The following is a 15,463-nucleotide window of genomic DNA, read 5'->3' on the forward strand; positions in this document are numbered from 1 at the left end:
ATATAGCTCATGAATTTTGCCCCAAAATGAAAAATTAAAGAATTCATACAATCGATTGGACAAGGACGTTAATTCGTTATTATCCCTAATTCAATCAACGATTCTTCTTAACAAACCAATGCCGACATATTTTCGCAGATCTCCGACACGTAGCAATTGGGAGCGCATTTATCCGCTGACAAATTTTCGTTTCACACACACACATATATATAATCATATTAAATGTACATAACTAAACCAACCACTCGCTTTGTCGATCAATTAATTAGTTTATTGGAGCTGCGCACCACCTGTTTGATCTATGCGCTAAACGGCCACAAATAAAGGGACAAAGCGGGTTTACTCAGTGAAGAAAGTCCACATCTGAATCTTGGGAAAAACTGCAGAAATGGATGCAGCTCTTCTCGGTGACGATGCAGGCAGCAGTGGTTGGGCGAGAGCGAGACGGAATCATCGGCGCGTGTTTGATCGAAGATCAGAGGCTATCGCTCATGGCTCGCCCTATGAAAGGGCTGCTGCTTTGGTTGATCTTGTATGTTAGTTTCTCTTTACTCGTTTTTTTAGTTGAAACTTGATATTGTGAGCTCAGCTTCTTCGCAATGTAAAAGTGGGATCTGCGTTTTTTAGATGAGTTATCGTTTTACTTGAAAAAAATGGTATCTTTAGGTGTGATCGTTTTTGAGAGACTCTCAAGTTTCTTTCTTTGCATAAAGTGTTGTTACTCGAGAAGATATTAAAGCTCAATTCTGTTTTGCTGTTATATCATGATTTATTCGTTATGTTTCACCTTCAATTTTGAGTTGTTTTTAATTAATTGTCTTTTGTCTGGAAATTGGCTCTTGCATATGCTAGCAGATTAGAGTGTGACATTTATTTTCATTGACTTTGACTTTTATTGAAAGAGCCATCTGGATAAGGAAGAGTTGGTTTTAGAAAATTATTTTCTTTTCGTAGAGTTCTTCTTTACTCGTTCTTTAGTTGAATCCTGATGTTGGGAACTGAGCTTGTTCGCAATGTGAAAGTGCGATGTGGTGGGATCTGCTGTTTTACATAAGCATGATCTAATTCTCTAAAAATATGGTCTCCTTAGGTGTGATTTTATCTAAGGTTGCATGAAGTGTTAATATTATTTATTACCCAAGATGATATTAAAGCTCAATTCTTTTTTTTCTTATACAAGACAATTGAGTCTTGTGAATTATCAATCTCAGTTTTGAGTTGTTATCAATTAACTGTATTGTCTTTTGTCTAGAAACTAAGAGTTCTTTTGGGTCTTGCATATGCTAAAAGACTAGAGTAAATATTCGAGGACATTTGTTTATATTGACTTCGACTTTCATGGAAAGAGCCAGCTAGATATGGAAGAGTTCGTTTTAGGAAATTATTTTCTTTTCATAGTAAGTTATACGGATGGTGGCTGGGAAGCTTTTGAGTCCCATATAAATTAGAATATGATTTTGTCTGCCATGGAATGAGAAATCCATGAATTTTTGTGATTGGAGTGGACGGTGTTAGACAGTATTATCATTCAAATGACTGATGCAATTTCAGGCTGAAGATGGAATCGGGATACCTGAGGAAATCTTTGACCAGCCAAGTTTCGGACACTCCTTAAAGTCATATTTGTTTTTTATAAAATTTGATTTCCTTTGGAGCCTGAACTACTTTGCTCTAATTCTACTGAATTTCTTGGAGGTTCGTATAGCCTTTTCACTTGTCTTCTTTCTCTTCCTACTTTCATATATTGGCCTTCAATAAATTTGCTAATGTAAATCTTGATATGGAGTTTCAGAAACCTTTATGGTGTAGAGAGGAATGTAACAACAGGGGATACTACTATCTAGGAGAGTTGCCTTACTTGACTAGTACTGAGAGTATCATCTATGAGGTAACTCAAAGTCATTTGATATTACTCTGGTGTTTTCTTTAGCATTTCAATCACTCGAAGTTGAGTGGATTCATTTCACTCATTGCTCGTCGTTGTAATTAATCTTCTGTATTGGGCTGCTTAGTTGTGCAATCATTTTATCTTTCCGTTAATAATCCGTTTTCCGTTAATTATCAATAATCAATAATCATAAGTTGAGCTTCTCATTCCTACCCTTTCCTTTGCAGGCCGTAACACTCGTGATTCTCACTGTGCATACTCTCTTTCCATTATCATATGAAGGGATTGGTATATACTGGAAGAGCCATGTTAATAAAATTAAGGTACTTTCCATTCACTACAATTGCATAGTTTCTATTGTTTGTTTTTAAGCAGTGAAGTCTTCAATAGGATGAACAATCTATAAGTAATCGAATTTTACAGCATTGTAATATGCTTGTGCACAGTTGCACATGCAAAGAAGACTCAGCTCAAAAGCTTTTTCCGAACTTGAAAAATGAAGCTCAACCTGGCTCTTCTAAACGATCAAGTTGCAAACTAGTATTTTTGTATTAGCATCTGAGTTGCTTGAAAACTGATCCACTCATTTGTAGCCCTTCAGATCCTCAAGTTCGATTATTCATATTTTCAGGCCTCGTCCAGCATTATTTAGTTTAATTACTTACAATTTGATGTATTAACAGAAATTATTTTACACTTTTTGACTGCTAATCCCTCTCCCCTCCCCGCATTATTTGCAGGTGGTTTTTTTGTTATTGTTGGTTATTGATCTGGTTGTCTTTATCATATTTCTATCTCCGGTGGGAATCTATACTCTTCCCTTCCGGCTTGCACCATATCTCCGAGTCGCATTTTTCATCCTTTCCATCAGGTAAGCGTACCAATAAGCTTCCAATTACTGTGCCTGGTCTTGGTTTCTTATTTTCTACAGTGTCTTGCGTTCATACCTGGAAATCGACTATTAGAATTTATATGTTTCTCTTCTGCTTTTGGCATACTACTATGGAGAAAGTAGTTGAATCTTCCATTTTCATACACACAGAGGAGATCAGCCTGAATGAGATGCACTTTGTACTTGCAATTTAATTATATGATTAAAATCCAATCATGACAAGCTGCAGTATTTTCATGTTGACCTTAGGGAGTTACGAGATACATTGGTCATCCTGTTCGGAATGCTTCTCACATACCTCAATGTCTTGGTATGTTGGTTTTCATAAAACACACTTGACCTTACCAATTACTCCCTCCGTCCCACAAAAATATGGGCATTTGAAATGGCATGGGAATTAATGCACAATTGGTAAAAGACAGAGGAAGAGAAGGGTAGTTAGAGTAGTGTTAATGGATAGTGGGACCCACATTATTATTATTGTTTATGAGTTGTAATGATGGGTTATAGTGGTATAAGTTGTAAATAAATTGATGTACATGGGTAATAAGTTAGAGAAAACTTTCCATAAAAGGAAATGCCCATATTTTTATGGGACGGAAGGAAATGGAAAGTGCACATATTTTGTAGCAATTGAAGATAATGATATTTTGTTTGTGTTTTCTTCTGTTTGTTGTGGTGGTGGGCGAAATGCAGGCTTTACTGCTACTATTTCTTCTGTTTTCAAGCTGGTTGGCGTATGTCATTTTCGAAGATACTGATCAGGGAAAGACCACATTCACTTCATATGGAACAACAGTGTACCAGATGTTTATCTTATTCACCACTTCCAACAATCCTGATGTCTGGATTCCAGCATACAAGTATACAATTTAATATTTAAGCCGACTATTTGCTATTCTTTAACATGTATTTTTTTATCCATAAATCTTTCTATCTTGCAAGGATGTCAAACCTTATGAAAACACTCAATCGTCACTATTTCCTTGTTTATTGTTTCATTTTTTCCCTAAACCTACTAACACAATCAGTGTTCTTTTCTATTTTGTAGGGCCTCACGGTGGTATAGCTTGTTCTTTGTCTTATATGTGTTGTTGGGTGTTTACTTTGTCACCAATTTGATTCTTGCCGTTGTATACGATAGCTTTAAGGCTGAGGTACACCATATTATCTTTCTCTACAAAAAATGTTCGATGACTTCTTAAATCCAGAGGTCTCAGACTTATCTCTTTTCAAATCATGACAAGTAGACTAATCATAGTTTTTCCATAGCTTGTACAACAAGTTTGTGCGAAGGATAATGCAACAAAAAGGGTACTAAAGAAAGCTTTTAGCATCATAGATGAAAGTGTAAGCATAAATTTTTACTACCATAAATGTTTTTACTTTATTTCCTTAGACTCGCTCTATAACTCTTTATTTACTAACTACCGGTTTAATTAATGCTAAGAAGTGTTTATTAGTACATGTTTGCTTTTTTTTTTTAGTTTCTGAAATCCCTTCCCTTTGTCACATTTTGGGTACTGGCAGGATCTCGGTTACCTCGATAAAGATCAGTGCATTCGCTTGTTTGATGAGCTGAACAAATACAGGTATAGTATGCTTCCCGAACAACTTTTATTGCTGATTCTTTTTGCACAATCCCCGCATAATTCGCTTATGAGTTATGATTTGATTCCTACATTTAGAGCAGCATGAATATTTCTGTATGCACAAAATGTTTTAGAGGATAAGAAGCCAAAAAGATGGTTGACATTGATGATGGAGATATCAGATAGATGCATGTTCTTCATTATATTCATGCAGAGCTTTGCCAAAAATGTTTTTAATATTCATGCACATTGAAACTGTTCTTTTATAATACTCGCAGGACATTGCCAAAAATATCAAGAGATGATTTCGAATTAATATTCTACGAGCTGGATGACAGTCATGATGTCAAGGTATTGTTGGGAAAAAATTCAATTAGCCCTACCTCTGTATCTCTCTCTAATTATGTAATATCTGCATTCCTCTTCAATTACTCTTCCGGTAAAATAGTTACTCACCTCTTTTTAGTTGCATCTTGTGAGTACATTTTGACTCTTATGCTTCTCAATAGCTGCCCATAGATCCATGTTTCTTCTTTTCTGATTCTTATGATCTCAATTCTTGGTTATTAGTTCTGAAAGGCAATATATATATACTTTCAATAGTTATTTTGGCATGAAATCTGACTGACAAAATTGAATTTTTTGTCCACTGACATCTTTACGCTTGTCCTCTTCGGCTTTGCTTTGCAACCACAGATTAATCTGGATGAATTCGTTGATCTCTCGCATGCAATCGGACTCAGATTTCAGAAGGAGGATTCAGTAAATATACTTTCACAAACTAGAGAATGAGTTCTGACTGTGTTCACCCTACTGAAGGTGCGTGTATACGCAGGAACCTATTTTCGAGAGCTGCTGTCCAACGTTCTACAGGTCATACGCATCTCAAAAGCTGAAAGATTTTGTTCGTGGAGAAAAATTCGGTTACGTTGTAGCCTTCTTTCTCATCCTGAACTTTGTTGCTGTTGTTATTGAAACAACGGTATGAATGTGCTCAATCAAATAGTTACAACTCGTATTTTTCTTGATATGCGCCTTTGATGTTTCCTCAGAACTGGCGGGGGTTGGATACATAAAAATATGTTGCTCTAATGAAATTCTGGTTTCTGATTCCATTGCAGCTCGATATAGAGGACAATTCTGCGCAGGATGCTTGGCAAAAGATCGAATTCATATTTGGTAAGTCCTATTTAATCTCGTAACTGAAACCATGAACTGCACTAAGTGGGGTGCTACATGTGGCTCTTAACTTTCTCTCTCTTCCTCCTTCCACTTGAAGATAGTATTGATATGTATGACTATATATACATGACTGTAGTTTCTTAGTCATCATTCATATTGTCAGATATATGACCTTGTTTATTTGAAATGGCAATATTGATGGATGTGTCTCTTTTCGACATATATATAAACATTCATCGTTTTCCAACTAATTGTCTTAATTATGTTAAACTGAATTTTCAGTTACTAAATAAATTGAAAATTTTGCTGTGAAGTTCATTTTTGGAAACTTAGATTTTTTTATTTTTAATAGTGTGTGGGTGCTCGGAATCTCAATGATACTCGTCGTTTTATTGAAAGGCTACAGTTGGTGTTTTCTTTCTGCAGGATGGATTTATGTCCTCGAAGTGGCATTGAAAGTGTATTCCTTTGGGTTTGTGAATTATTGGAGAGATGGCCAAAATCGTTTCGACTTTGTAATCACCTGGGTAATTGGTAATTACGACATACTACTGATCAACTTATCCATTTCTAAGCATGATCCATCTGTTACCCATGTTCAGAAAGATTAACACCGAATGTGTCTTGTTTTTTGCAGTAATTGGAGAAACAGCAACTTATCTGTCTCCAAGTGGACAAACATTCCTCTCCAACGGAGAATGGTGAGATTTTTTCCTCTGTAAATGAATAGCCATGCATCTCAGTTTCCAATATGTGCTTTTTTATTGGGAAGAAAACGGTTGGACTATTAATGGAAATGATAACCCCATTTTAGCAGAGATCTTATTGTGTTTTATCATCTTCATTTTCTTGGTCATCTTCTAAAGAATGTTATTTTTCTTTTGTAGTTCAATTTGCAAGAAATGCATCATTTTTTTCTGTTAATCAAGATTTGTTCTTGACAATGATTCGTTCTACCGCAGGATTCGGTATCTTCTAATAGCAAGAATGCTAAGATTGATTAGGCTCTTGATGCATGTTAAACAATATCGCGCTTTCGTTGCAACGTTCTTGACCCTCATACCTAGCCTAATGCCATATCTGGGGATCATCTTTTGTACCTTGTGCATTTATTGCTCTGTTGGTGTTCAGGTATTGGTGGCTCCCCACGCTTTATTAATCTGTGATTTCTATCTCGAATCCTTTTTAGCTTGGACTAGCTTCACATATTGACAACTTGACATTGAAAGAAGAGAGTGATTTATTATATCTTTCGGAGTTATATATCTTTCCATTTCTATTATTTTTACTTCAATTACATTTGGATTATATATCATTTCACTTCTTCTCGATTTGTAGGTCTTTGGTGGTGTTGTTAATGACGGAAATCCAAACCTCAGCAAAACTGATTTGCAAGATAGCGAGTATCCTTTGCCATAAGTGATCCAACTTTAACATTTAAGAATACTTATCCAAATCTTTGGTTTATCGATCTCTTGACATTTCAGACTTGAGGTCTATGTTTGTGTTTGTCCATTGGGTCTCAGTTTTCTATCCACCCCGATTAACATCATCTTCTTGATAGTCGTTCCCTTGACAAGATTTAGCTACTTGCTCTTCAACTTCAATGACTACCCTAATGGGATGGTAACACTTTTCAATTTGCTGGTGATGGGAAATTGGCAAGTGTGGATGCAGGTATGTAGAGTAGTTCTACTATTGTTACCTCGAGATATCTGAAGAGTTCACAGTTTAGAACAAATATTCTCCTTTTGGCCTTAATTCGCTCGTTGTTGAAATTCCAGAGCTACATGGAGTTGACTGAAACTAAATGGAGTTATATCTACTTCATCAGCTTCTATCTCATCACAATCTTACTACTCTTGAATTTGGTAAGCTATTGTTTCACATATTTTTCTGTCTAAACAATACTTGTGACATGGTTGTGTTATGGCAGTTTCCTGCTCTCTCTTTTCGACGTTTGTTCTCAGTTGAACTAAGATGCAAGATAGCTAGAGCAGACTTATGTCCGTCTCATTTCAACAGACTACAACTGGGAACTGCAGATAGAAGCACATATAGCTTACTATTCGTGTAGTTTAAATTTAAAATGCTAGGAATATTAAACTAGGTCTTTTAGCATTTCATCTGACCTGTCTTCCAAATATCTTTCATTATACGCATTCAAATTATCCGGTGAAGAAACAACACAAAAATGGTAGATTGCACAAGGAACATGGAGATATTCAGTAGATTTTCCATATGTCTTGATTGTCATCTTCTTTGAAATGATATACAAATCGTATCTATAATTTTCATTCTTTTCGTTGTTCAGGTTGTGGCTTTTGTCTTGGAGGCTTTCTTTGCTGAGATGGACCTTGAATCTTCTGAGTCAGGGGAGGTCAAGGTCAGTGGTTAAGAATTTACATAACCTTTCTTTTCTTATGCCTCGTGGCTTCTCATACACATTCATTTCCATAATGGAGTATTATACAGTCGTCGTATATGAAAATTTTTAAGTGTACTTTAACTTTCTGCGCTGTGCAAAACAGGAAGAAACGAGGAAATCACGAAGGCTTATCGGGTATGACCACTGCAACCATGCTTGCATAACATTCCATCACTTTTTTTTTTTTTTTGGAATTATTTGTTTTATCTTATATTTGTATCAATTTTTTCCACCCTGTGATGTTGTGCAGTGCTAAGTCAAGGAATCAGAGGGTCGATATGCTTCTCCACCATATGTTGAGCGCTGAGCTGAACGAAACGGCGGCAGAGGCAATAGTGCCTTCCTCTCCCTAGAACGGCGCTAGTAGCGTATGATGCTTACCCATATTTATTAGTACGCCGACTGCTCTTCCCTGCTTCGTCTTGATCCTATAAACTATGTCTGATTCCTCTGTTTTTATCCACATTATAGGACATTGAAGCATTCATTATCTTCGAAGATTTGGATGCGAGGTGAAAAGGAGTTGAGCTTAAAGAAGATGAAATTTTTCCTCCAATCATCACATATGGAATGTGATCATGTGTTTTTGAGGTTTTTGTTTGTTGCAGATTGCAGATTCATGTCTCTCTCTCACTTGTGTAGCAATTCTTGAAGATTTTGCAACCTCTTGATTTGATTTTAATTTAGGTTGTATTTGAATTAAGATGGTTGCTAGTTTTATGTTTACAAATTCGGTGTGTTTAATTAGGATTTTTTCTACTTTCTGTATTTATAACTTCTTATCACAAGCAGCTTTACACAAATTATCCCGTTGGTGTGATCCGTGACAGTTCGCCGCGAAGAGCACGTGCTCTTAGGGGAGGAAACTGCAAAATAACTCATCAATTATGACTCATTTTGCCATTTCAATACCGCTTTTACAAATTTGCAAATAATTTCACAAATATACGAGTGTTAACTTAAACAAACTTTGAAATGACCTTCTTTAGTAAATTTCCCCATCTTCCTTTCAAGAACACAAACCCAATAAATTAATAACATGAATCGCATTCCATTTCAACTAGAAAATGCCAAAAAAGAGAAAAAATCATATATTGAAGTCAAACTTACATGTTAAAAAATCTCATTTATTAATTGCTTTTGTTGTTTATTCAACCACCAAGCTACTCTATAATAAAGATTTATCTTTGACCGTAGCTCACCACTGTGTTCTAACTTCTAATTGCAAAAGGATTTGACATAACAAAATAACATAGGGTTTTCCCAATACTCCTACTCCCTCCGTCCCACTTTAGCAGTCTCATTGACTTTTCTGCCTTTTTTTTGTAAAAAAAATAATAAATAGATAGAGTTGAGAAATGGTAAAGTAAAAAAAAGAATAATGTAGATAAGACTCTTCTCTACATTATTCTCTCCCTTACTTTACCATTTCTCCACTTTAACTATTTATTATCATTTTTACAAAACGAGTGCAGAAAAGTCAACGGGACTGCTAAAGTGGGACGGAGGGAGTAATTAATTTAATCCTTACAAAAAGGATAAAATTAATTAAATTTATGTTAAGGAGGAAAATATAATACTCCCTCCGTCCCAGATTTGTAGTAACATTTTGCCATAAAAGTCCGTCCCACATTTGGAGTAACATTTAGAATTTACCATATTTGCACATAAAATTTTACTCCAATATTTACTAAAATTACACCCAAATGCCATTATCTATATTAAAATAAATCAAAACAAAAATAAAAAACCAAAAAGTCAAAGAGGGACCCACCTTCAACCAACTCACTTCATTTATTACACACTTCATCATCTCACTTCATTTATTACACACTTCATCATCTCACTCCACCATCTCATTTCATTAATTACACACTCTACCAATTCCTTAAAACCCGTGCCATAACTAAATGTTACTACAAATGTGGGATGGAGGGAGTAGTACATATATCTAATAGAGTGATGCTAAATGGCCACATTATGGCCCGCCAATAGTGAATTCTAGTAGTTAACATTTAACAGTGGTAGTAGGCTAGTAGCTTTTTTATCAGCCAATAGTTAAACTAGTCAAGCCAATGCTATGCGACGTGATTAATTAATTCCACAATATAATAAGAAAAACATGTGTCCACTTTTATGTGTCTTCGTATTTCAGAGTCTATAACATAGGGTAATGATCATTCTTTATGGTGAAATTTAAGAATGAATATGTAGCACAACTGCCCTATTGTACATTAATTTATTTTTCAGTATCAGCGTAAATTAATTAATGGTGGCACACTATTTTGATATGCACACAACGCTTATTTTAAGATTAAGTTCATATTTAATGAGGTACTCTTTCCAACTCGCTTAGTCTCATTATTCAGTATAAGATTTTGTATGATTTTATTTTTAACATAAAGAATGAATCAAGATAAATAATAAAATATTAATATTGATGTTTCAGATTTGAGTAAAAATTTTATGGTACATCTATAGTTCCATACCAAGTTGGCATAGCGAGTTGGTGTACCTCACTAATAACTTATTAACAAATGAAAATAAAAAAGGGTCCACATGCCACATCAATTAAACACCAAGTCAATAAAAATAATTGCACAAAATAGACATTTATTAATTATAGAAAGTGAGATTATATTACTACTAGTATTAAATATGGAAATTATCATAACAAAATATTTGAATAGGCGTGTAATATAAATGCATATTGACCTTTTAATGTAGTAATACTTAATATTTTACACATAAAAGTTTAATCATACGGTATTATACATTATTTTTCATGCTAAGAAAAAGATATATATTAAAACTCCTTGATAGTACTATTTTGAGATTTCATGAATAAGACCTTTTTTTTCTTGTTTTGTATTTATATATAAACAAATAAAAATTATGACTATAACTTATCATTTGTTAATACTTCCTCCGTCCTATAAAAGTTGAGTCGTATTCCTTTTTAGTCCGTCCCAACAAAGTTGAGTCATTTCCTTTTTTAACAAAAGACAAAACATCTAATCACTCTTACTTTATTCCATCATTTACTTTACTCTCTCTTATCTTTCCTACTACCTCCGTCCCCCAAAATTTGCTACACTTTGACCCGACACGGGTTTTAAGAAATGTAATGGAAAGTGAGTTGAAAAAGTTGGTGGGATGTGGGTCCTACTTTTAAAGTATTAGATTTATAATAAAATGTGAGTAGGAATTAGTTAGTGGAATATGGGGTCCACTACCAAAAATGGTAAAAGTGAAGTGTATCAAATTTTCAGGGACGGACCGAAATGGTAATATGTATCAAATTTTCAGGGACAGAGGTAGTACTTTTTTTCATCTCTCCTATTTATTTAATATAAATTCTTAATCTCCGTGGCCAAAAGTTTTGTATCAACTTTTATGGGACGGAGGGAGTACTTAATATATTAAGAAATCAATTACTATAAAGTTCAATATTTTCTTATTATCATGTAAAAAAATTCATAAAATTTTTGAAATAAGAAAATAAAAAATCAAACTGAAAAATATTATTATTTTAAATAAAACAGCTCGATGATTACCGAAAAGTTTAGTTACATCAAAAGAGTACCACTATCAAAGAGTTGTAAATATGATTACTTTTTATGTTTAACCTATTAAGTACTTACATTAATAGGTCAATATACATACACATATATTGTAATTATATTGCACGCCTATTTTATGATGATATTTTCCAATTTAATAATAGTAATATAATGCCACTTTTCTTGAATAATAGTATATGTCTATTTTGTGCAATTAGATTTATTAAATTGATATTCATTTGATTTGGCATGTGGTGTCCATTTGTCAATGAGTTATTGGTGAGGTACACCAATTCACTATGCCAACTTGGTATAGATGGACGATGAAATTTTAAAGATTACTAAGAGTATATCCCAAAACTAACACATCCTTCCAAAATTGAAAATTAATCTTGTTTTAATAATAACTTTATGTTATACCTTATAAGAACCATAGTATGTTCAAATTCAAAACTTTTTGTGAGGATACAACTATGTACAAGGACGATGGCAGGTAGGGACAAACTTAGATATGGTCGGTTGGCTAAACCGACTTCACTGTCAGTCTACGAGTTGAAAACTCCAAAAATCGATCTCAAACTCCCGCAACAGCTTGCCTACATCAGATGGAAATTATAATTTCACGATTCAATAGCTAGAAAAAAAAAAAACCACTTCCTCATCCCAAGCGACAATTTAGCCAACGAGCTCTGTTCTCTAGATACGTCACTAATGCCTAATCTTGATCAAGTATGATCTAATGATCCATAATCTTTAATTATTAAATGAAACTTGTGTATTATATCTTCAAAATGTTTTAATACTACCAAAAAGTTGTTTCATTTAAAACCCATACATTCACTCATTGAATTTCCAGCTGGATAGTTACTGCCAAAGCATAATTGCGAAAGCTAGGGTTCCAAAAATTTTCCCCCAAATCCCATCCCCTTCGATAATCCCAATCCGATATGGGCAGATTCTTCTTTATTAAACCCCATCAATCCCAATTCCGCATCAGAATGTCGCCCAATCACCCTACACCTCCTCCCTCAAATACCATGATCAATCTCTGATCCTCCGATGAATCCGTCGCCGTCGTCCACTTTTTTCGTGATCTGCACGCTCCACGCGGCCGCCGCCGCCACGTGCGGCGTCCTGATCATGTTCTACCTGAGGGAGATGACGGAGCTCGGGCACGGCGCGGCGACGGCGAGGTCGATGGTCGGATCGACGGCGCACGACGAGGTGGTGCTGCGCGTGTCGAATTCGTTCGCGGGGCTGCTGCTGGTGGTGATCGGGTGCCTGGTGTTCATGGCGGGGCTGGTGAAGGATCGGGAGTTCCAGGGGTTCTTCGCGAAGGGGTGCGTGGGGCTGCACCTGGCGATGGCGGTGTGGAGGGTGTGGTTCGAGCGGAGGTTGGAGGTTTTGGCGCGGGATTGGCCGAGGCAGCTTGTCGGCGATGTCGTGCTGGCGCTGTCTTGGGTTTTCTTTCTGGTTTACACGTGGAGAGAGAAGTATGATTAGTGGGTGTGGGTCCCACTCCGCTGCTTGAAATCGTCTTTATTTTCTGTTTTCGGTATAAATATTAATGTTAATGATGATATGCTATCTAAGTAAAGAAAATATGGAGTAGTATTTGAAATTTCATCACCTACCTATTTAGAGAGTTAGGTATTAAGGTATGACTATGAATTTCATAAGAAGTACTCTAATCTAAGACAAACAAGTGAGAAGGAATTTCAAATCGAGTATTCTGTTTCTATATATCAAAATGAATAAATTGACTCAATATATATCGACAGTTCTCTACATTTCTGACACATACATTCAGTCTCTCTTATCAAAATTTGTGATTTTATTTAAATTGAGTAGTAATACTACTATATGTATCATACTACTATCATACTAAATAATTCCCTTTGGTCTATAAAAATGTAGTACTATATCACTTTGAAATGAATGAATTTTAATTAGCAATTGATGAAATTAAAGAGTTATTGAAAAAAAAAAGTGATTGAAATTAGAATATAAAAATTGAAATATTATGTAGGAAATAAAAAGTCATGACTCTATTTCGTTGGGGTTAAAGTCCAAGGTTGACTTGGTTAGAAGGCATAGTTGGAACTTGGAACTCTCGGAAGAAATTGAAATGATATTTCTTGGAAATGTGTAGAGTCAAAAGGTAGAATGGTTTGTTTATTTGGTCTAGAAAATTAGAAGAATTTTAATACCCAATTTAAAACTAGTACACGTTGAAGCGTCGAAATAGAGCCACGGTCCACTGCCGACACACAGCGTGGCCCTTACTTGTCTAATTTAATGCTCCTATTATCTTTTGTTTAATTTATTTAGTAATAAAAATTCCCTATAATAAAGATGGATCACATTTTCACTCTTCAACTAAGTTTTCTTTTTATTTCTCTTATTTTATCATTTTTTAAGATAATAACTCGGTAAATATATTTAAATTTAAAATAATATTTAATCGCATGGCATTTGGTTAGGAAATTCGGGTGTCCGAATATCTTGTCTAAAATTTTACTACTCCATATTTTATCTTTTGTAAATTCGGAAAAACTCAAATAACAAATTACTCCCCATCGACCTGAATTATTCGGTAACAGCTCGCATTAAAAATAATGAATTTTCAACTATTTGATTCAAAGATTCTTCAAATTTTCAAACTTCATACTCCGACTTTCAAAAAGCATCATTTCAATATTTTGGACAATAATAACATGCTCAATTTATCAATAATCAAGCTACATCCTCTAAACATACGAACTACATGCTTTTTTATATGTGCTGTTAGTTTTTTTTTATTATTCATTCTTCTGTATACTATTTGTTGTATTTTATGTAATTTTGTACTCCCTCCATTTGTTCACGTTTTTCCATCCCCTATTTAAGATACATCCATATTCTTTTTCCAACTTTAGTATGTAAACCTCATGCTTAGGGATGTCAATGTAGCCTGCAACCCGTGAGCTGGTCTGAATAGCCCGCCAAATTTATAGGATTAGGGTTGAACTTTTATAACCTGAAAGAAATCACAACCCGACAAGCCCGCACCCGATTAACCCGCAACCCGTTAGGCCAGATCCGAAAACCCGATGAGCTGGCCCGGAAACCCGATAAAATTTTTATTATTGCAATTTTTACTCCTAATTCGACATTTCATTGATTTTATAATTATAGATAACTAAAAAAAAGTAACTTTCAATTTTTATATTAAATATATAAATTATATATTGAATTTTTATTAATATAATAATTGATAAATAAACTAAAAACTTTAAATTCACTAAAAAATTATTTAAATTTCTAAAATATGCATTAAAATTTTACGAAATATCTCAAATATTAGTATTTGATCATGTTTATGATTGAGTTTAAGCATATATCTCACGTTTATCATTATTAAATATTTTACATTTTATGAATATAACTATTTTTCATCATTATTTATGGGATTGATCGCATGTTAATCTTATCGGTAGCAACCCGATTAACCCGTTGGGCTAGCCCGAAACCCGAGTTTTTAGGGTTATGGTCGAACTTTTATAATCCGAAAGAAATCACAACCCGACTAGCCCGTACCCGATTGACCCGTAACCCGAATAGGGTTGGCCCGAAACCCGGTGGGCCGACCCGATTGACATCCCTACTCATACTACTTCTTTAACTAATTGCACTCATATTATAAGGATTCGTATTCTACTAATTTTTTTTACTCATTTCTTTAATAAAGCTAAACAATTTCTTAAAATCTGTGTCGATTCAAAACGCATCCTTGAATAGCGGATAGAGGGAGTACAGTTTAATGAGTTAATAATCATTTAAATCATGAAGTTTGGTCAAATTTCGGTACGTCCCATGAATTTTGAAACTGAAATATTAAATCTCAAAGTTTCAATTTTTCTCAATTGTCACATCCAT

At 34.6% G+C, this 15,463-nt stretch overlaps 2 protein-coding genes across 4 annotated transcripts; both read left to right on the top strand.

Moving 5' to 3' along the window:
• The first annotated feature begins 219 nt into the window (after window positions 1-219).
• Window positions 220-8,729, top strand: TPC1 (two-pore channel 1). 3 transcript variants are annotated; one of them, XM_048114737.2, is made up of 24 exons: window positions 220-532; window positions 1,552-1,695; window positions 1,793-1,888; window positions 2,116-2,211; window positions 2,629-2,759; window positions 3,030-3,090; window positions 3,477-3,643; window positions 3,832-3,937; window positions 4,053-4,130; window positions 4,311-4,372; window positions 4,651-4,723; window positions 5,069-5,134; window positions 5,208-5,354; window positions 5,494-5,551; window positions 5,981-6,088; window positions 6,192-6,255; window positions 6,517-6,685; window positions 6,893-6,957; window positions 7,141-7,231; window positions 7,339-7,425; window positions 7,869-7,940; window positions 8,086-8,117; window positions 8,233-8,375; window positions 8,454-8,729. In XM_048114737.2, the coding sequence occupies exons 1-23, from the start codon at window positions 389-391 to the stop codon at window positions 8,333-8,335; spliced, it is 2,220 nt and encodes a 739-aa protein (XP_047970694.1). In that variant the 5' UTR covers window positions 220-388; the 3' UTR covers window positions 8,336-8,375; window positions 8,454-8,729. The 3 variants fall into 3 exon arrangements, with proteins under 3 accessions (XP_047970694.1, XP_047970693.1, XP_088923438.1); XM_048114736.2 differs by having other exon boundaries at window positions 221-532; window positions 8,233-8,350; XM_089067312.1 differs by lacking the exon at window positions 220-532 and adding an exon at window positions 1,063-1,107 and having other exon boundaries at window positions 8,233-8,350.
• A 3,473-nt stretch (window positions 8,730-12,202) lies between these two features.
• Window positions 12,203-13,333, top strand: LOC125209438 (uncharacterized). Its single transcript, XM_048109034.2, has one exon. It carries the CDS (start codon window positions 12,605-12,607, stop codon window positions 13,046-13,048), a length of 444 nt encoding a protein of 147 aa, XP_047964991.1. The 5' UTR covers window positions 12,203-12,604; the 3' UTR covers window positions 13,049-13,333.
• The last annotated feature ends 2,130 nt before the right edge of the window (window positions 13,334-15,463 follow it).

This window comes from Salvia hispanica, chromosome 3, assembly GCF_029641045.1.
Source record: "Salvia hispanica isolate PSC_SH4W2 chromosome 3, Shi_PSC_v1, whole genome shotgun sequence".
NCBI classification, from domain to species: Eukaryota; Viridiplantae; Streptophyta; class Magnoliopsida; order Lamiales; family Lamiaceae; genus Salvia; species Salvia hispanica.

Bases quoted from the DNA above. Each gene is read 5' to 3' on its own strand.
- TPC1 (XM_048114737.2), top strand. From the start codon at position 389: ATGGATGCAGCTCTTCTCGGTGACGATGCAGGCAGCAGTGGTTGGGCG. The intron at 6,256-6,516 runs GTGAGATTTTTT...GTTCTACCGCAG, and splicing joins TTCCTCTCCAACGGAGAATG to GATTCGGTATCTTCTAATAG. The intron at 6,958-7,140 runs GTATCCTTTGCC...GACAAGATTTAG, and splicing joins ACTGATTTGCAAGATAGCGA to CTACTTGCTCTTCAACTTCA.
- LOC125209438 (XM_048109034.2), top strand. From the start codon at position 12,605: ATGAATCCGTCGCCGTCGTCCACTTTTTTCGTGATCTGCACGCTCCAC.